The sequence below is a fragment of the Mus pahari genome, chromosome 14 (assembly GCF_900095145.1).
Source record: "Mus pahari chromosome 14, PAHARI_EIJ_v1.1, whole genome shotgun sequence".
NCBI classification, from domain to species: Eukaryota; Metazoa; Chordata; class Mammalia; order Rodentia; family Muridae; genus Mus; species Mus pahari.
In genome coordinates this window covers 76,578,726-76,591,168 of record NC_034603.1, presented here as the reverse complement: position 1 = coordinate 76,591,168, position 12,443 = coordinate 76,578,726, and the positions used below count along the sequence as shown (strand labels likewise).

General features: G+C 48.5%; 1 protein-coding gene across 2 annotated transcripts in view; it reads left to right on the top strand.

Moving 5' to 3' along the window:
• Window positions 1–1,700: 1,700 nt before the first annotated feature.
• The window catches only part of Rgs9 (regulator of G protein signaling 9), a 71,175-nt gene continuing 60,432 nt past the window's right edge, over window positions 1,701–12,443 (top strand). Inside the window, exon 1 of one of the 2 annotated variants that reach the window (XM_021211881.1) lies at window positions 1,701–1,970. In XM_021211881.1, coding sequence (XP_021067540.1) covers window positions 1,914–1,970 — 57 coding nt within the window. In that variant the 5' untranslated portion in view covers window positions 1,701–1,913. The remainder of the gene's footprint in view (window positions 1,971–12,443) is intronic. The other variant, XM_021211880.2, reaches the window with a different exon arrangement.

Sequence of the window (12,443 nt, the reverse complement as noted above, 5' to 3'; positions counted from 1 at the left end):
TCTTTCATTTCTGCTTCCTTCTGAATTCAGCTCGCAATTCACCTCAGACTCCTCTTGTCTCCATGTCCCATCTATCTGGCTCTAGTTGACATTCGCAAAGGTCATAAATACTCTTAAGAAGCTTACCCTTAAGCTTTGTGGAACCACATCGCAGGCTGAGGACTGGCCTCTGGTACCCCCACCAAGCATCTCTGGTCCAATGGACCAAGAGAAGATCCTCCAAAATATGATTGCTTCACAGAGAAGCTTGAAAGAAGAGATGGCAGAGAACAGCAGGCTCTCTACGACAGCTCCTATTCTAGAGCCAAGCACAATTCCTTACATTTTCGACTCTCCTCATTGCTGAATGATTTACGCTCCCAATCCACCATCCTAGGAAGTCACCTCTATGTTCTCTGCTCAGAATTTATAGAACTAAGGAATGCTGGCGCTGGAGAGGAGCTCAGGCTTTATTAGCTTATGTGTATTCTGTGTAACACTAAACCCAGAAGTTGTTCCGTGAGGAAAAGTCAAGACATTGCAGCTCTTTCCTGGGATCCCAGCTCACATAAGGAACACGCTTCTCAGAGGGCTGGTTGGATTGGCAGAAACCCCGGTCCTCTACACCAACCAATCCCTGGAGAGCTCAGATATTTTTCACTGAAGGCTGTGATGCAGGGGCTTCTGAATGGGGTCCAGGGGAAACCAATCACGAGTACTTTGACATTGTTTGCAAACTTGAGTCAGTGTTATGTGAACACGTGTGCGAGCATGCTTTCTGAGAGTGTCCACAGCATTCAATGGATTCTTACAAATAAATGTGCCCTGAAAGAAAAAAAAAATAGTGCATAAGGGCTTATAACTAAAGGTATACCAGTTGACTGAGCACCACTAAGGCAAATCCCTTTGTTCTTCTTCAACTTAAACATGTGAGATGCTACATTGTATATCTATCCTGCCTGTGTAGACTAAGTGGAGGCTTCATACTTTTTCCCCCTGGATATATGCCAATATAGGCCCATTAATTGGTGACACATACCAATCTCCCCAGACAGGTTGACCCTGGAGAGGGGTTATGAATGTGTGGAGCGGGTGGGCACTCTGGAGGCCTCTATTCTGTTCCATCTGCCCAATTTTTTAGGTCAGTTTAAAAGTTCCTTTAGGAGTCTATTAAAGACAAACAAATACAAGTATCTGGAATTATAAGTAAAATATAATTTGCCTAAGGGCACACAGTTAGCTAAAGAGTGTCTGCAGGTTTCTTCACTTCTTCTCTTGAAACCAACATCTTACCAGTTAGTCTATTTGTTAGGCCAATTAATAAAAGTGTACATCTGGTAATTTTTTTTATCTTAAATATCTATTTAGGAACAATCACGGCATTGCTATTAGAAGCTTCACGAACACTTCTATTGGATACCATGAAACTGTTTAAAAATTTCTCTTCTCTCATAAAGAAATTCTTAGCGCTAACGTACCCAAAGATGCCCATCTCTCCTGCAAGCTGGCGTCGGAAAGCCCCGTTTCCGCTGTGCTCTGTCTCACTTCTGTATCTAACTAGATTAACAGGCTCACACACCTTGGGGCAGATGTTCTAGCATCAGCATCCCTGAGCTGGCCTTCCTACCTGAGGTTTGGTCCAGGTGGAGCCGGACGCCGCCCCCTGGTGGCAGGTGGGAGCCCGCGCAGTGCATGCTAATGAGCGCGCGGCGCTGCTCGCTGATTGGTTGGCGCGAATTCCAGCTGCTTTGCATGTCGGCGGGTGCGAGGGAGAGTCGAGGGGCGGCGGGCGGTATTCTGGGCCCTGCGCGCTCCGCTCTCTGTGCCTCCCGGTCTACGCCCAGGCTGGGGCGGACCAGGCTGGCTTGTGAACTTGGGGGTTTCCCCTTTCGCTCCCATTCGTGTTGTGGTCGTGAATTCATCCAGGGTCCAGAATGACGATCCGACACCAGGGCCAGCAGTACAGGCCGAGGATGGCATTTCTCCAAAAGGTACCCCGGGTATCCCCACCTGGACCCTGGCAAGTGGGCGGGGACCCAGTATGTGGAGTGTCCAAGGGAAGATTGGGCAGGGGCAGAGGGCGTCCATCTAGGTCGGTCTGCGCTGCCCGATTTTACTAAATGACTTCTGTGTGGCTCTATCTATGTGTTGTATTTAAAAACCATAATGATTGGGATTTCGCGTAAACTGTTTGTAGTGGAGAATTCGAAGGCGGCCGTGATGGTCTGCTGCAGGCCAAAAACAACCTGTTACACAGGAGGGTGCTTGAAGCTGCGCGGTGATTCGAGACAGCCGATATTGTTACAAAGAATCGGCTATTAAATGAACATTTTGAACATTTTCCCCAATACCAAACAGCAAGATTTTTAAGTGTGTGTATGCGTGTGTGATTTGTGGGATCAAGAGCCTCCCCTGACCCCAGGATGGCAATTTGTGTGTTTTCTGTATAGTTAGAACCGTTTCTTGTCGATGGCTAATGGCCAGAACAGGGTGTCCGTTCCCGATGGACATGTGGGAGGTGGAATGTACCTATGGGGTGACGTGTCTGGGGACAAAGTGGTTCATTTTGTTCTGGGCTTTTAAGTTAGAAAGTGTGGGAAGAGACACTCACAGGATTAAGTCCCAGGTCACTTGTCTGCCCTACCTCTGGCTCATGCCACTTTTCATAGGATTATCCTGTTGAGGGGAATTAGCCCGATGTTCTGTGACAAGCTGGGCCCTCCCTGCCTTGAGCCCTTGGAGCTTAGCAACTGGGTGCAGTTGGTGACTAAGTGTCCTAATCTACAAGATGTTAAAAGCTGGACAGACCTGGGCACACCAGGACATTCGTCACACCTGGTCATCTTCCCGAGAAACCAGGTAGAAGAGATGTGAGGACCATGCTGTAAACAGAAGGGAACACTGTCTCACTCAGGAGAGTAGACAGTGCAGCTCCCAGCTCCTGAAAGGACAAGAAGGTGCCCAAGTCTGGTGGTCCAAAGTGAAACGTCATCTTCAGATTGTGTCTAGGACGGTCTTCTGCCGTGCCCTAGCTTGGAGCACTCCCAAGCATCCTTTATCACTCCCAAGCATCCTTTCCCTTGGCCTTCTGAGTGGTGTCTTGCTCTCCAGCATCCTCCTCCACCCCGGCATGCTGGACCTCCACATAATCTTCCTCAGCTCTTCCCAGACCCCTCAGCTCCATCCCGGATCCTCTCACTTCCTCCCCAGCCTGTCCTCTGATCCTCTTCAGCCTAACCTTCCTCACCTCTACCTCAGCCCCCCTCACCTCTACCCTAGCCTCCCCTTCTCCACCCTATCCGGTCCCATCTATCCCATCTCCCCTTTACTCCCAGCCAAACCTCTTCTTCTACACGGTCTCTGCATTCACCCTACTTTGTGGTCCTCACTGCCTCTCCCCTCCTGCCTGACACCCTTCATACACATTGGTTTTCTTTCCCACACTGAGTGAGCTCTCTCACAGGATGCTCCCCCGACCCCCGGCCCCATTGGCTCCCTAGGTGCACAGGACACTGTCCACCCTTTGCAGCCTGGTTGCATCTCCCTGGCTCTTCCTCTCACTCACCTCCCACTCCTGCCCTCCAAGGAGAAGAACCAAACAGCCCAGGCACTCTGAGCTGTCACTCAGAATGTTCTCATTTCTCTAGGACCCCATGCTCTTTCAGTAATATCCTGGTTCCCCTCTGCCAAACTCCTGCTCCTCTGTGAAGCAGGCTTCCTTCTGACTCCATGGGGAGAGCAACCTCCCTCTCTGGGTCTACAGGCTCTGTCCTCCTCACCCACAATATGGTTCTCCTAGCTGCCTTGTCCTGGTAAGGATCCTGTCTGCATCCCATTTGTGTCCACTGGAGTCTTGAGTTGGATCACAGAACCCCGTAGGTCAGAGGACAGAACAGAGATCTACAGAACCTCAGGAGCCTATGGTAGAAAATCCTCGGCAGTTATCCATGTGAGCTAGATAACCAGGTTTTCAAAAAAAGGCTTGGACCAGCAGAATAGGGACCAAGGTGCAGTACCGTTCCCCACTCTATCAGTGTCCAGAGTAGGCAGGGCTTTGCGTGCACTGTCTTGTTTTGTCAGAAAGTTGCTATTGTCCTTTACAGAGAAGGATTCTGAGGCTCAGAGAGGTTAAGCGACTTGCCAGGCACACAAGCATAGGTGGAACCTGGAAACAATACAGGCATGGCCTTGTCTGTGCAAGTGTGATACAACGATCAGAGTTTTGTTTTGTTTTTTTAAATGTGGGATAGGTGAGGGGGTTGTGAGAAGGCCTGCATGCTTGGGGGACATGGGTCTGAGAACTGAAGGATAAGTGGGGGAGTCTAGACAGAGAGAGAGAGAAAAGAAGAAGAAGAAGAAGAAGAAGGAGGAGGAGGAGGAGGAGGAGGAGGAGGAGAAGAAGAAGAAGAAGAAGAAGAAGAAGAAGAAGAAGAAGAAGAAGAAGAAGAAGAAGAAGAAGAAAGAAGGAGGAAGAGGAGGAAGAGGAAGGAGGGGGAGAGACACACAGAGACAGAGAGGAAAGAGGAGGAAGAAGAAGGAGGGAGGGAGAGAGACAGACAAACAGAGACAGAGAAACAGAGAGAGGAAGAAGGAGGGAGAAACAGAGACAAACACACAGAGATAGAGAGACAGAGAGAGGAGGAAGGGGAGGAAGAGGAGAAGAAGGAGGAGGGAGGGAGGGACAGAAAGACAGAGACTGCAGGTAGAGAGGACAACATGCACCAAGGTACAGAAGTGCAAAGACACAGGGGATCTGGTGAGTCTGAGGGTCTGCTGGCCCTTAGTAGACATTTTTTTAAAGCTTTATTTATTTATTATTATATGTAATTATACACATAGCTGTCTTCAGACACTCCAGAAGAGGGCGTCAGGTCTTGTTACAGATGGTTATGAGCCACCATGTGGTTGCTGGGATTTGAACTCAGGACCTTTGGAAGAGCAGTCAGGTGCTCTTACCCACTGAGCCATCTCACCAGCCCAGTAGACATATTTTTAAAGCACAAGAAACAGGCAGAAAGGTAGAGGGGGCAGGGGAGACAATAATGAGCCCCCAGAATGCCTTGAAGGCAGTTTGATCCCCTACCCACCCTAGGGAATCATTGCAAAGTTTGGAACAGACAAATGATGTGGCTGATTGTAAGCTAAGATGACCACTGTGGTGAGCCAGCTGGGGAATAAGCTATCTTCATTTCCCCTGAGTCCAGCAAGTCAATATAAGGGTCTCCTGTACCTGCCCCATTCCTCCAGACACCCTGGAAATGGAGGCTCTTCTCAAAGGCGGGAGACCGATGCTGCTCAGCAGGACCTTGTCTCCTGTGAGTCAGAGTGTTTCCATCACAGACCTTCACCTCGAGCTCAGTGCAGTGTCTGTGGAGAACGCTCCTAAGCCACGTTGCTGCTCATCTGGAAGGTCAGAGCTTGATATCGACGCCTGGGGATGTGTAGGAAGCCCCGGATTCACTCCTCTGTCCACACACACTAGATATGGTGTGCATATTTGTAATCCCAGTGCTTGGGAGGCAGAGGCAGGAGGATCAGAAGCACAAGGCCATCCTTGTCTGCTGTCTTAGTTGGGGTTACTATTGTTGTGATAAACTCCATGACCGAAAGCAACTGGGGGAGGAATGGGTTTGTTTTATCTTATACTTCCAGGCAGCGGTTTATCATTGAGGGAAGTCAGGGCCAAAACCTGGAGGTGGGAAGTGAAGCAGAGGCCATAGTGGAACACTGCTTTCTGAATTGTTCCCCAGTGTTTGCTCAGCCTGATGTCTGATAGCATCCAGGACCACTAGCTCAGTGGTGCCACTGCCTACAGTAAGCTGAGCCTTCCCATATTAATCCTCAATCAAGAAAATGCCCTACAGGCTGGCCTACAGGCTAATCCTATTGAGGCATTTTTCTTTATTAAGATTCCTTCTTCTAAAATGACCCTAGCTTGTATCAAGCTGACCTAAAAACTAGCTGTTACAGTGAGTGTAAGATCTTAGCTCAAGAAGACAAGTGTGACCGAAAGGTAGAGACCCATCTGCCAGGGCTTTACTATGGAATTAGCTGGTGACACGTGGCGAACTGAAGAGCATCTGACCCCATAGACCCTTACTCTGGTGCTGGTCCACATATCTCAGTGGTAACATGGTCACTATCCTGGCCACTTTAGCTTCAGTGCCCTGGGGATTTCTTGATGCCATCGGAAGGAGCCCTCTGTTGGGTGACTTGGCTTTTCGGTGTGGATTATGGTATCTCCCATACTTAGCAACTGAGAAGCAGCAGTGTTAAGGAGACTTGGTGCAGAGGGAGGGATCATTCTCCCATACCATCATCCTTACTTGGTATACAAAACGCAGTGCCAGGTGCCAGGTGCACCAAGGAGCTTGGAGTCCAGTGGGAAAGACATACTGGGTAAACCATGAGAAACACGGTATGTGGTTGTGAGGCACTGTTGGAGGACGCGCCCAGGGTGGGATCAGAGGAGTAAGGTTTCTCAAGGAGGCTTGTAACTGAGCTATGAAAAATTATTGATGTTTTTCCAGGAGGGGGGGGGAAGATGGGCAACATCTTTAGACTGATATAAAACACATGCAGGATAGCCTGTCAATATGGAAGACTCTGTGAGTCCGGATCAGGGGGCAGAGAGGGAGCGGGGGTGAGTGGGTGGGTGTTGAGGTGGGTGGATGGGAAGGCCAGAGGTAAGAAAGGCTGACGCTGGAAAGCCTCAGGTGATGCGGTGAAGATCTGACACTTTCTGTGTTTGATGAGATGCTGTTCGATGGTTTTTAAAACCGGGGATGAGTGCCGTGGGTTAGTTTACATGCTACAGGGGTGGTTCCGATGAGACCATGGGAGCTTCTTGGTACTGGCTGCTTCTTGGAGATCGCTGATACCAAGCCAGGGTCTGATGGGTCCCAGGCTGACCTAAAAATTCCTATGCAGTGGAGAATGACCGGGAGCTTCTGATCTTTCTACCTCCACTTCCCAGGTGCCGATATTGAAGATGTGTGTCACCATACCCAGTTTATGTGGTGTTGGGAATTAGGGCCAGGGCTTCAGGCATGACAGGCAGGTGCCCTACCACTTAAGCTACAATCCACCCAAGTGTTAGGTGGTTTGACTACACATTTGAAACAATAGCCTCTGGGGACACTGGGCAACAATTGTATATATTATAGGTACCCGACTGGGAATTTTGCTGGCAATGGAATACTAATTAGTAATCTACCTCGCACAGAGCATTCTTCCTTAATTTAAGGGGTGGTATGGTCATGGTGAGTGGATGCTAAACTTAGGAGGATGAGCTGGAAGAACGCACTGAATTCTGTGAACCAACTGAGGCAGAGACTATAGTCCAGAGTGGGTTGGAGGACTTCCCAATGGGATAGCATTTAGTGGCCAGGTATGAGATGTGCAAGACACAAAAGCAGAATCTAGCCTCAGTCCTTAGCTGGGGATGCCTGCAATGCCTTGCTGAGCTAAGAATACGGTGGAGAGGGCAGATTTGGGGGCAAGACCACCATGTAGTGGCCAGGCACGGAGTCTGGTATGTCTTTAATCCATTGAATTGAGCTGACCATGGCTTATTTACAAGGTCACAAGCACCTCCGTTAGAAAAACAACCATGTGGTTTTGGGTCACTTGCCCCATTTCTATATAGGAAATCACTAATTATGATTGTTCCCTTGGGAGCCTTCTCCAGTGTTAAGGAAAATTCCAGCCCCTGAGATCTTCCACTAGGAGTGACAGCTCCTTAATTTGGGGAGCATCGTGGGTGTGGTAGGTGGGATGTCGGAGCCATCAAAGCCATCTCTTCTGAACCCTTTATGAGGCTGTGGGTCCCTAGCTCACCCAGAGTCAAGTTTCAGCCTGGAAGTGTGCATCTAGGAGGCCAACACGGGGTCATCCAGGGGCCAGCAGGGCCTGGTTTTATGGCATTTTTGTGTTGCCCGGGAATCCGGCTGATTCTTTGTCTTGAAGGAGCTGAATGCTGGTCTTCCTGGGAGCAGAGTGGGCATGGTTGTAGCTATCCTTTATCCAGGGATGATGGGTGTGTGAAAGTTTACAGCAGAAGTCCCAGGCAGGCTGAGTGGGTTTAATAACAAAAAACACAGTTTCTCAAAGTCCTCCAGATGGAAATCTGAGTTCAACCCTTGGTAGGGATGGGTTTCTGAGAAGCCTCGTGTCTTGGTTTGTAGATAGCTGTTCTCTGTCCTCACATTATCATCTCAACTAGGGTCCAATCCTCTTCTCATAATGATGCCATGTGTGTGTGTGTGTGTGTGTGTGTGTGTGTGTTTGCATGCTTGCGTGTGAGTGTGTGGATGGGGTGGTATCCCTGGGGATTGAGTTCAAGTTTTTATGAAAGCTAGGTCAGGCTCTACCACTGGCTCTTGGTTTTTACTTTCCATGGAAAATACTCATTTTTAAAATCTCACCTTTTTAGCTTATTTGTGGACGTGCACTTACCCCGCCACACACGTGTGGAAGTTGAAGGACAGCTTTTGGGAGCTAGTGCTCTCCTTCCACCATGTGGATCCCAGAGAGTAAACCTGGGCTTGCCAGCTTGGTTGCCAGCGCCTCTACTCACTGAGCCCTCTTGCCAGACCAGCCCTTGGTTTGTTTGTTTTGTTTTTGTTTTTGTTTCTTTTTTTGTTTTTTGTTTTTTTTTTTATTTATTTCAAGACAGGGTTTCTCTGTGTAGCCCTGGCTGTCCTGGAACTCACTCTGTAGACCAGACTGGCCTCGAACTCAGAAATCTGCCTGCCTCTGCCTTCCAAGTGCTGGGATTAAAGGTGTGCACCGCCACTGCTTGGCCCCAGCCCTTGGTTTTTTAGTACGGGGTTCTTGCTGTGTAATTCAGGCTAGTGTTGACTGAGTCTCTGGCCCCTGCCTATCAAGCAATGGGTAGGATTGCATGCGTGTCCCACCCCATCCCCACCCCTGCACCTGGCTCTTACCGATCTTTGCTCTTTTAAAGACCCCTCTGCTTCTCAAAAACCCCTGTCTTCAGAGATACTGAGGGTGCTATATGAATCTGGGGAACACTTTTCAAGCTATCAGGGTCTCTCAGAGATGGCACCACGGGCTTAGAATCCCGTCCGTTTTAAGTGACTGGGGAGACCCCCTCAGAGGGATTTATGGGGGGAAAAGACTGAGAAAAGTTGATCGGAATCCCAGTGTGCTGACTCCCTCACAATGTTCCCCGAGGCGAGTGTGATGAACCCCCCTCCCACAGGCTTCTCCTTTTTGTGAAGACTGACACACCTGTTAGAAAGAAACCTGACTCCCTCATTGTAATTTTTAAAATAACTCTCATTATTCCTCCCCTGAAGGTTATTTTCAAATTCTTAATAACTAGTTTTTTTTTTTTTTTTTTTTTTTTTTAATTGCAAAGACAAGGAATCAAACCTGCTGACTTTCTCTTGGGGAAACTCAGGGTTTCTAACTTTTAAAGGTGGGGGATCCGGTCTCTTCTCCAATATATGGGCCCTCATTTGCATGAAACAACTTTGTTTCATTGAACAAAAACAATTTCGAGGGTGGGGAAGATAACCCAGTAAAATGTCCAGAGACCATGTATATTAAAAAAGAAAAAGAAAAGAAAATCCATGTGTGGTGGTGCACATTTGTAATCCCTGTGTAGGGGAGGCACAGACGGGCGGAACCCAAAGACGCTGTACTCAACCTGCTTGCTGAATGAGGGACCCTCAAAAGCAAGGTGGTGGCCTGAGGGACAAGAACCAAGGTTGCCCTCCAGCCTCACATTCACACACACACCACACACCACACACACACACACACACACACACACACACACACACACACACACACACACNACACACACACACACACACACACACACACACACACACACTTTAAGTGAATTTATCCTTTCAGTTCGGCAGCTCACATGAGAAAAGGAAGTCTTGGCCTTAACTTCAGAAAGTCAGGTCCATCTTTACTGTAAGTCTCTGAGACTCCCAGCTAAGAATGCTTGGAAAGTTAGCACAATAAGAATATTGGACCCGAGGTGAGGGTCCCCTCCCGATACTCACTCCTTCCTGTCCACATAGCATCCTTGGTCCCTTGGCCAGCTCCCTGGCTGCAGCTGTCACCCAGCTCCATCTCCAGTCTCTACTGGGGTCTCTGCTACTTGACCTCATGGAGGACCTCTGACCTGAGACATTTTTAAGCTCTTACCTCACAGAAGGCCAAAAGTACTGAAGCTGTAGGTGTGTGTGTGTGTGTGTGTGTGTGTGTCTGTGTACATGTATACTTGCATATGTGTTTGTATGTATGCATGTATGTATGGAGACCAGAAGTCAAGAAGCTTGGGCGTTATTCCTCAGAGACCACCCAGCTTGTTTTGGAGACGGGGCCTTTCACTGGGACTTGGGGGTCACCAATTAGAATAGGTCAGGCATCTTCCGCTCCAGTTCTGGGATTACATGGATTATGCCCGGAGTTTTCCATGTGTGGTGGTAGTGGGCATTGACCTTGGGTCCTCCTCTGTGTGGTTTTGCAGTTTGCACTTTATGGGCTGAGCTGCATGCCTAGACCCTGAAATGCAGTTTCCGTTCCTGATGGGACTGGGAACTGGGAAAGGTTCTTCCACAGACAGACATGAGTAGTAGATGAGGAGTTCCTGGAGCTGCGGGGTCTCAGCTTCGGACTGACCTTTGGCCTGTGCGTGGGAGTGTCCTGGGCCACACACCTGATCCCAGCCTGGATCCTGAGATGGTGGCTTAGCTGCAAACGCTAGTTTTGCAAAAAAGATGAATACTACCCAGTACCTCTCGGTGCTGAATGAGGACAGTGCCCACACTCTTGGGGAGGTGGGAGCCCTCCAGCTTTAAGGCAAGGTGGCTGTGTGGGAGGGAGGCAGTAGGTAGAACTTTCAGTTCAGGGTTTCCCTGAATGATCTTTAACCTCCACTGCAACTGGGTTAGCCTCTCTCCTTTAATTTTAATTTTATTTTATTGTGGTAAGACTTAACATGAGATCTAACTTAGGGCTTTAAGTGTATGGCCCAGCACTATCAACTGAAACACAAAAAACAAAAAGGAACCCAACACTATACCCCGCAATCAGCCCAATAATGTACAGCATGTTTCTAGGAAATCCCATCAGCTGAAATTTTATACCTTTCAATTAGCAAATCCCCCTTTCTTCTCGTAGCCACCCCCCTCAACCCGGCAACCAGCGTTCTTTAATCCGATTTTGCCTTTAAGCAGCCTTTTGTATGAGCCCTCTGTCTCTGTCTGAATTATTCCTCTACCCAACGGAATTTCATCCGCAGTGCTCATCTGTATCTTTGAATATTGCAGACTCGTCTTCTGGCATGTGTGTGTGTGTGTGTGTGTGTCTGTGTGTCTGTGTGTGCGTGTGTGTCTCTATGTGTGTGTGAGTGTATGTGTGTGTGTGTGTGTATGTGTCTCTCTGTGTGTGTATGTGTGTGTGTATGTGTGTCTCTGTATGTGTGTGTCTGTGTGTGTATGTGTGTGTGTCTGTGTGTGTCTCTGTGTGTGTGTCTGTGTGTGTCTCTGTGTGTGTGTATGTGTGTGTGTGTCTGTGTGTGTGTGCGTGTGTGTGTCTGTGTGTGTGCATGTGTGTGTCTGTGTGTCTGTGTGTGTGCGTGTGTGTCTCTGTGTGTGTGTGTGAGTGTATGTGTGTGTGTATGTGTCTCTCTGTGTGTGTGTATGTGTGTGTGTGTCTCTGTGTGTGTCTCTGTGTGTGTGTCTGTGTGTGTATGTGTGTGTGTGTCTGTGTGTGTCTCTGTGTGTGTGTCTGTGTGTGTCTGTGTGTGTCTCTCTCTGTGTGTGTATGTGTGTGTCTCTGTGTGTGTGTCTGTGTGTGTGTGTCTGTGTGTGTGTGTCTGTGTGTGTGTGTCTGTGTGTGTGTGTGTCTGTGTGTGTGTGTGTCTCTGTGTGTGTGTGTGTGTGTATAACACATTACTTTTCTCTTCACTGTTTATGGCCATGAACATTCTCCCCGCATCTTGGCCATCGTGAACAATGATGGGGTTAACTTGTAGATGCAGATTCTTCTCAAGGTCCCAATTTCAGCTCCTTTATGTGAACGTCTCGGGGTCGGATGGCTGGATCACACGGGGCATCCTTAAAGTTCAGTTTTAACTTCTCTGAGCAATGTCGTGTTTGCTGTCTATCGTTCTGTGCATCAGAGGTGGAGTGCCAGTCTCCCTACTTCCCTGTGTAGAGAGAGGTTCATCACTCCNCCCCCCCCCCCCGTGGGAGTACAGTCCAGCTCTCACGACCAAGGGCAGTTCTACCCACCCTCCTCACAGAGTTTTGAGGATTATTTTAGTCACCTTCCCCTTTTGGCTTCTAATACAACAAGCATTTTCCTTATTTATAATTTAGTGTATAATTTTGGTCTCATAAGTGCTATGGTGTATCTTAATGCTTCCATGCTTAATCTCATGTTTAATCTTCACAGCCTCCCCATGATGATAC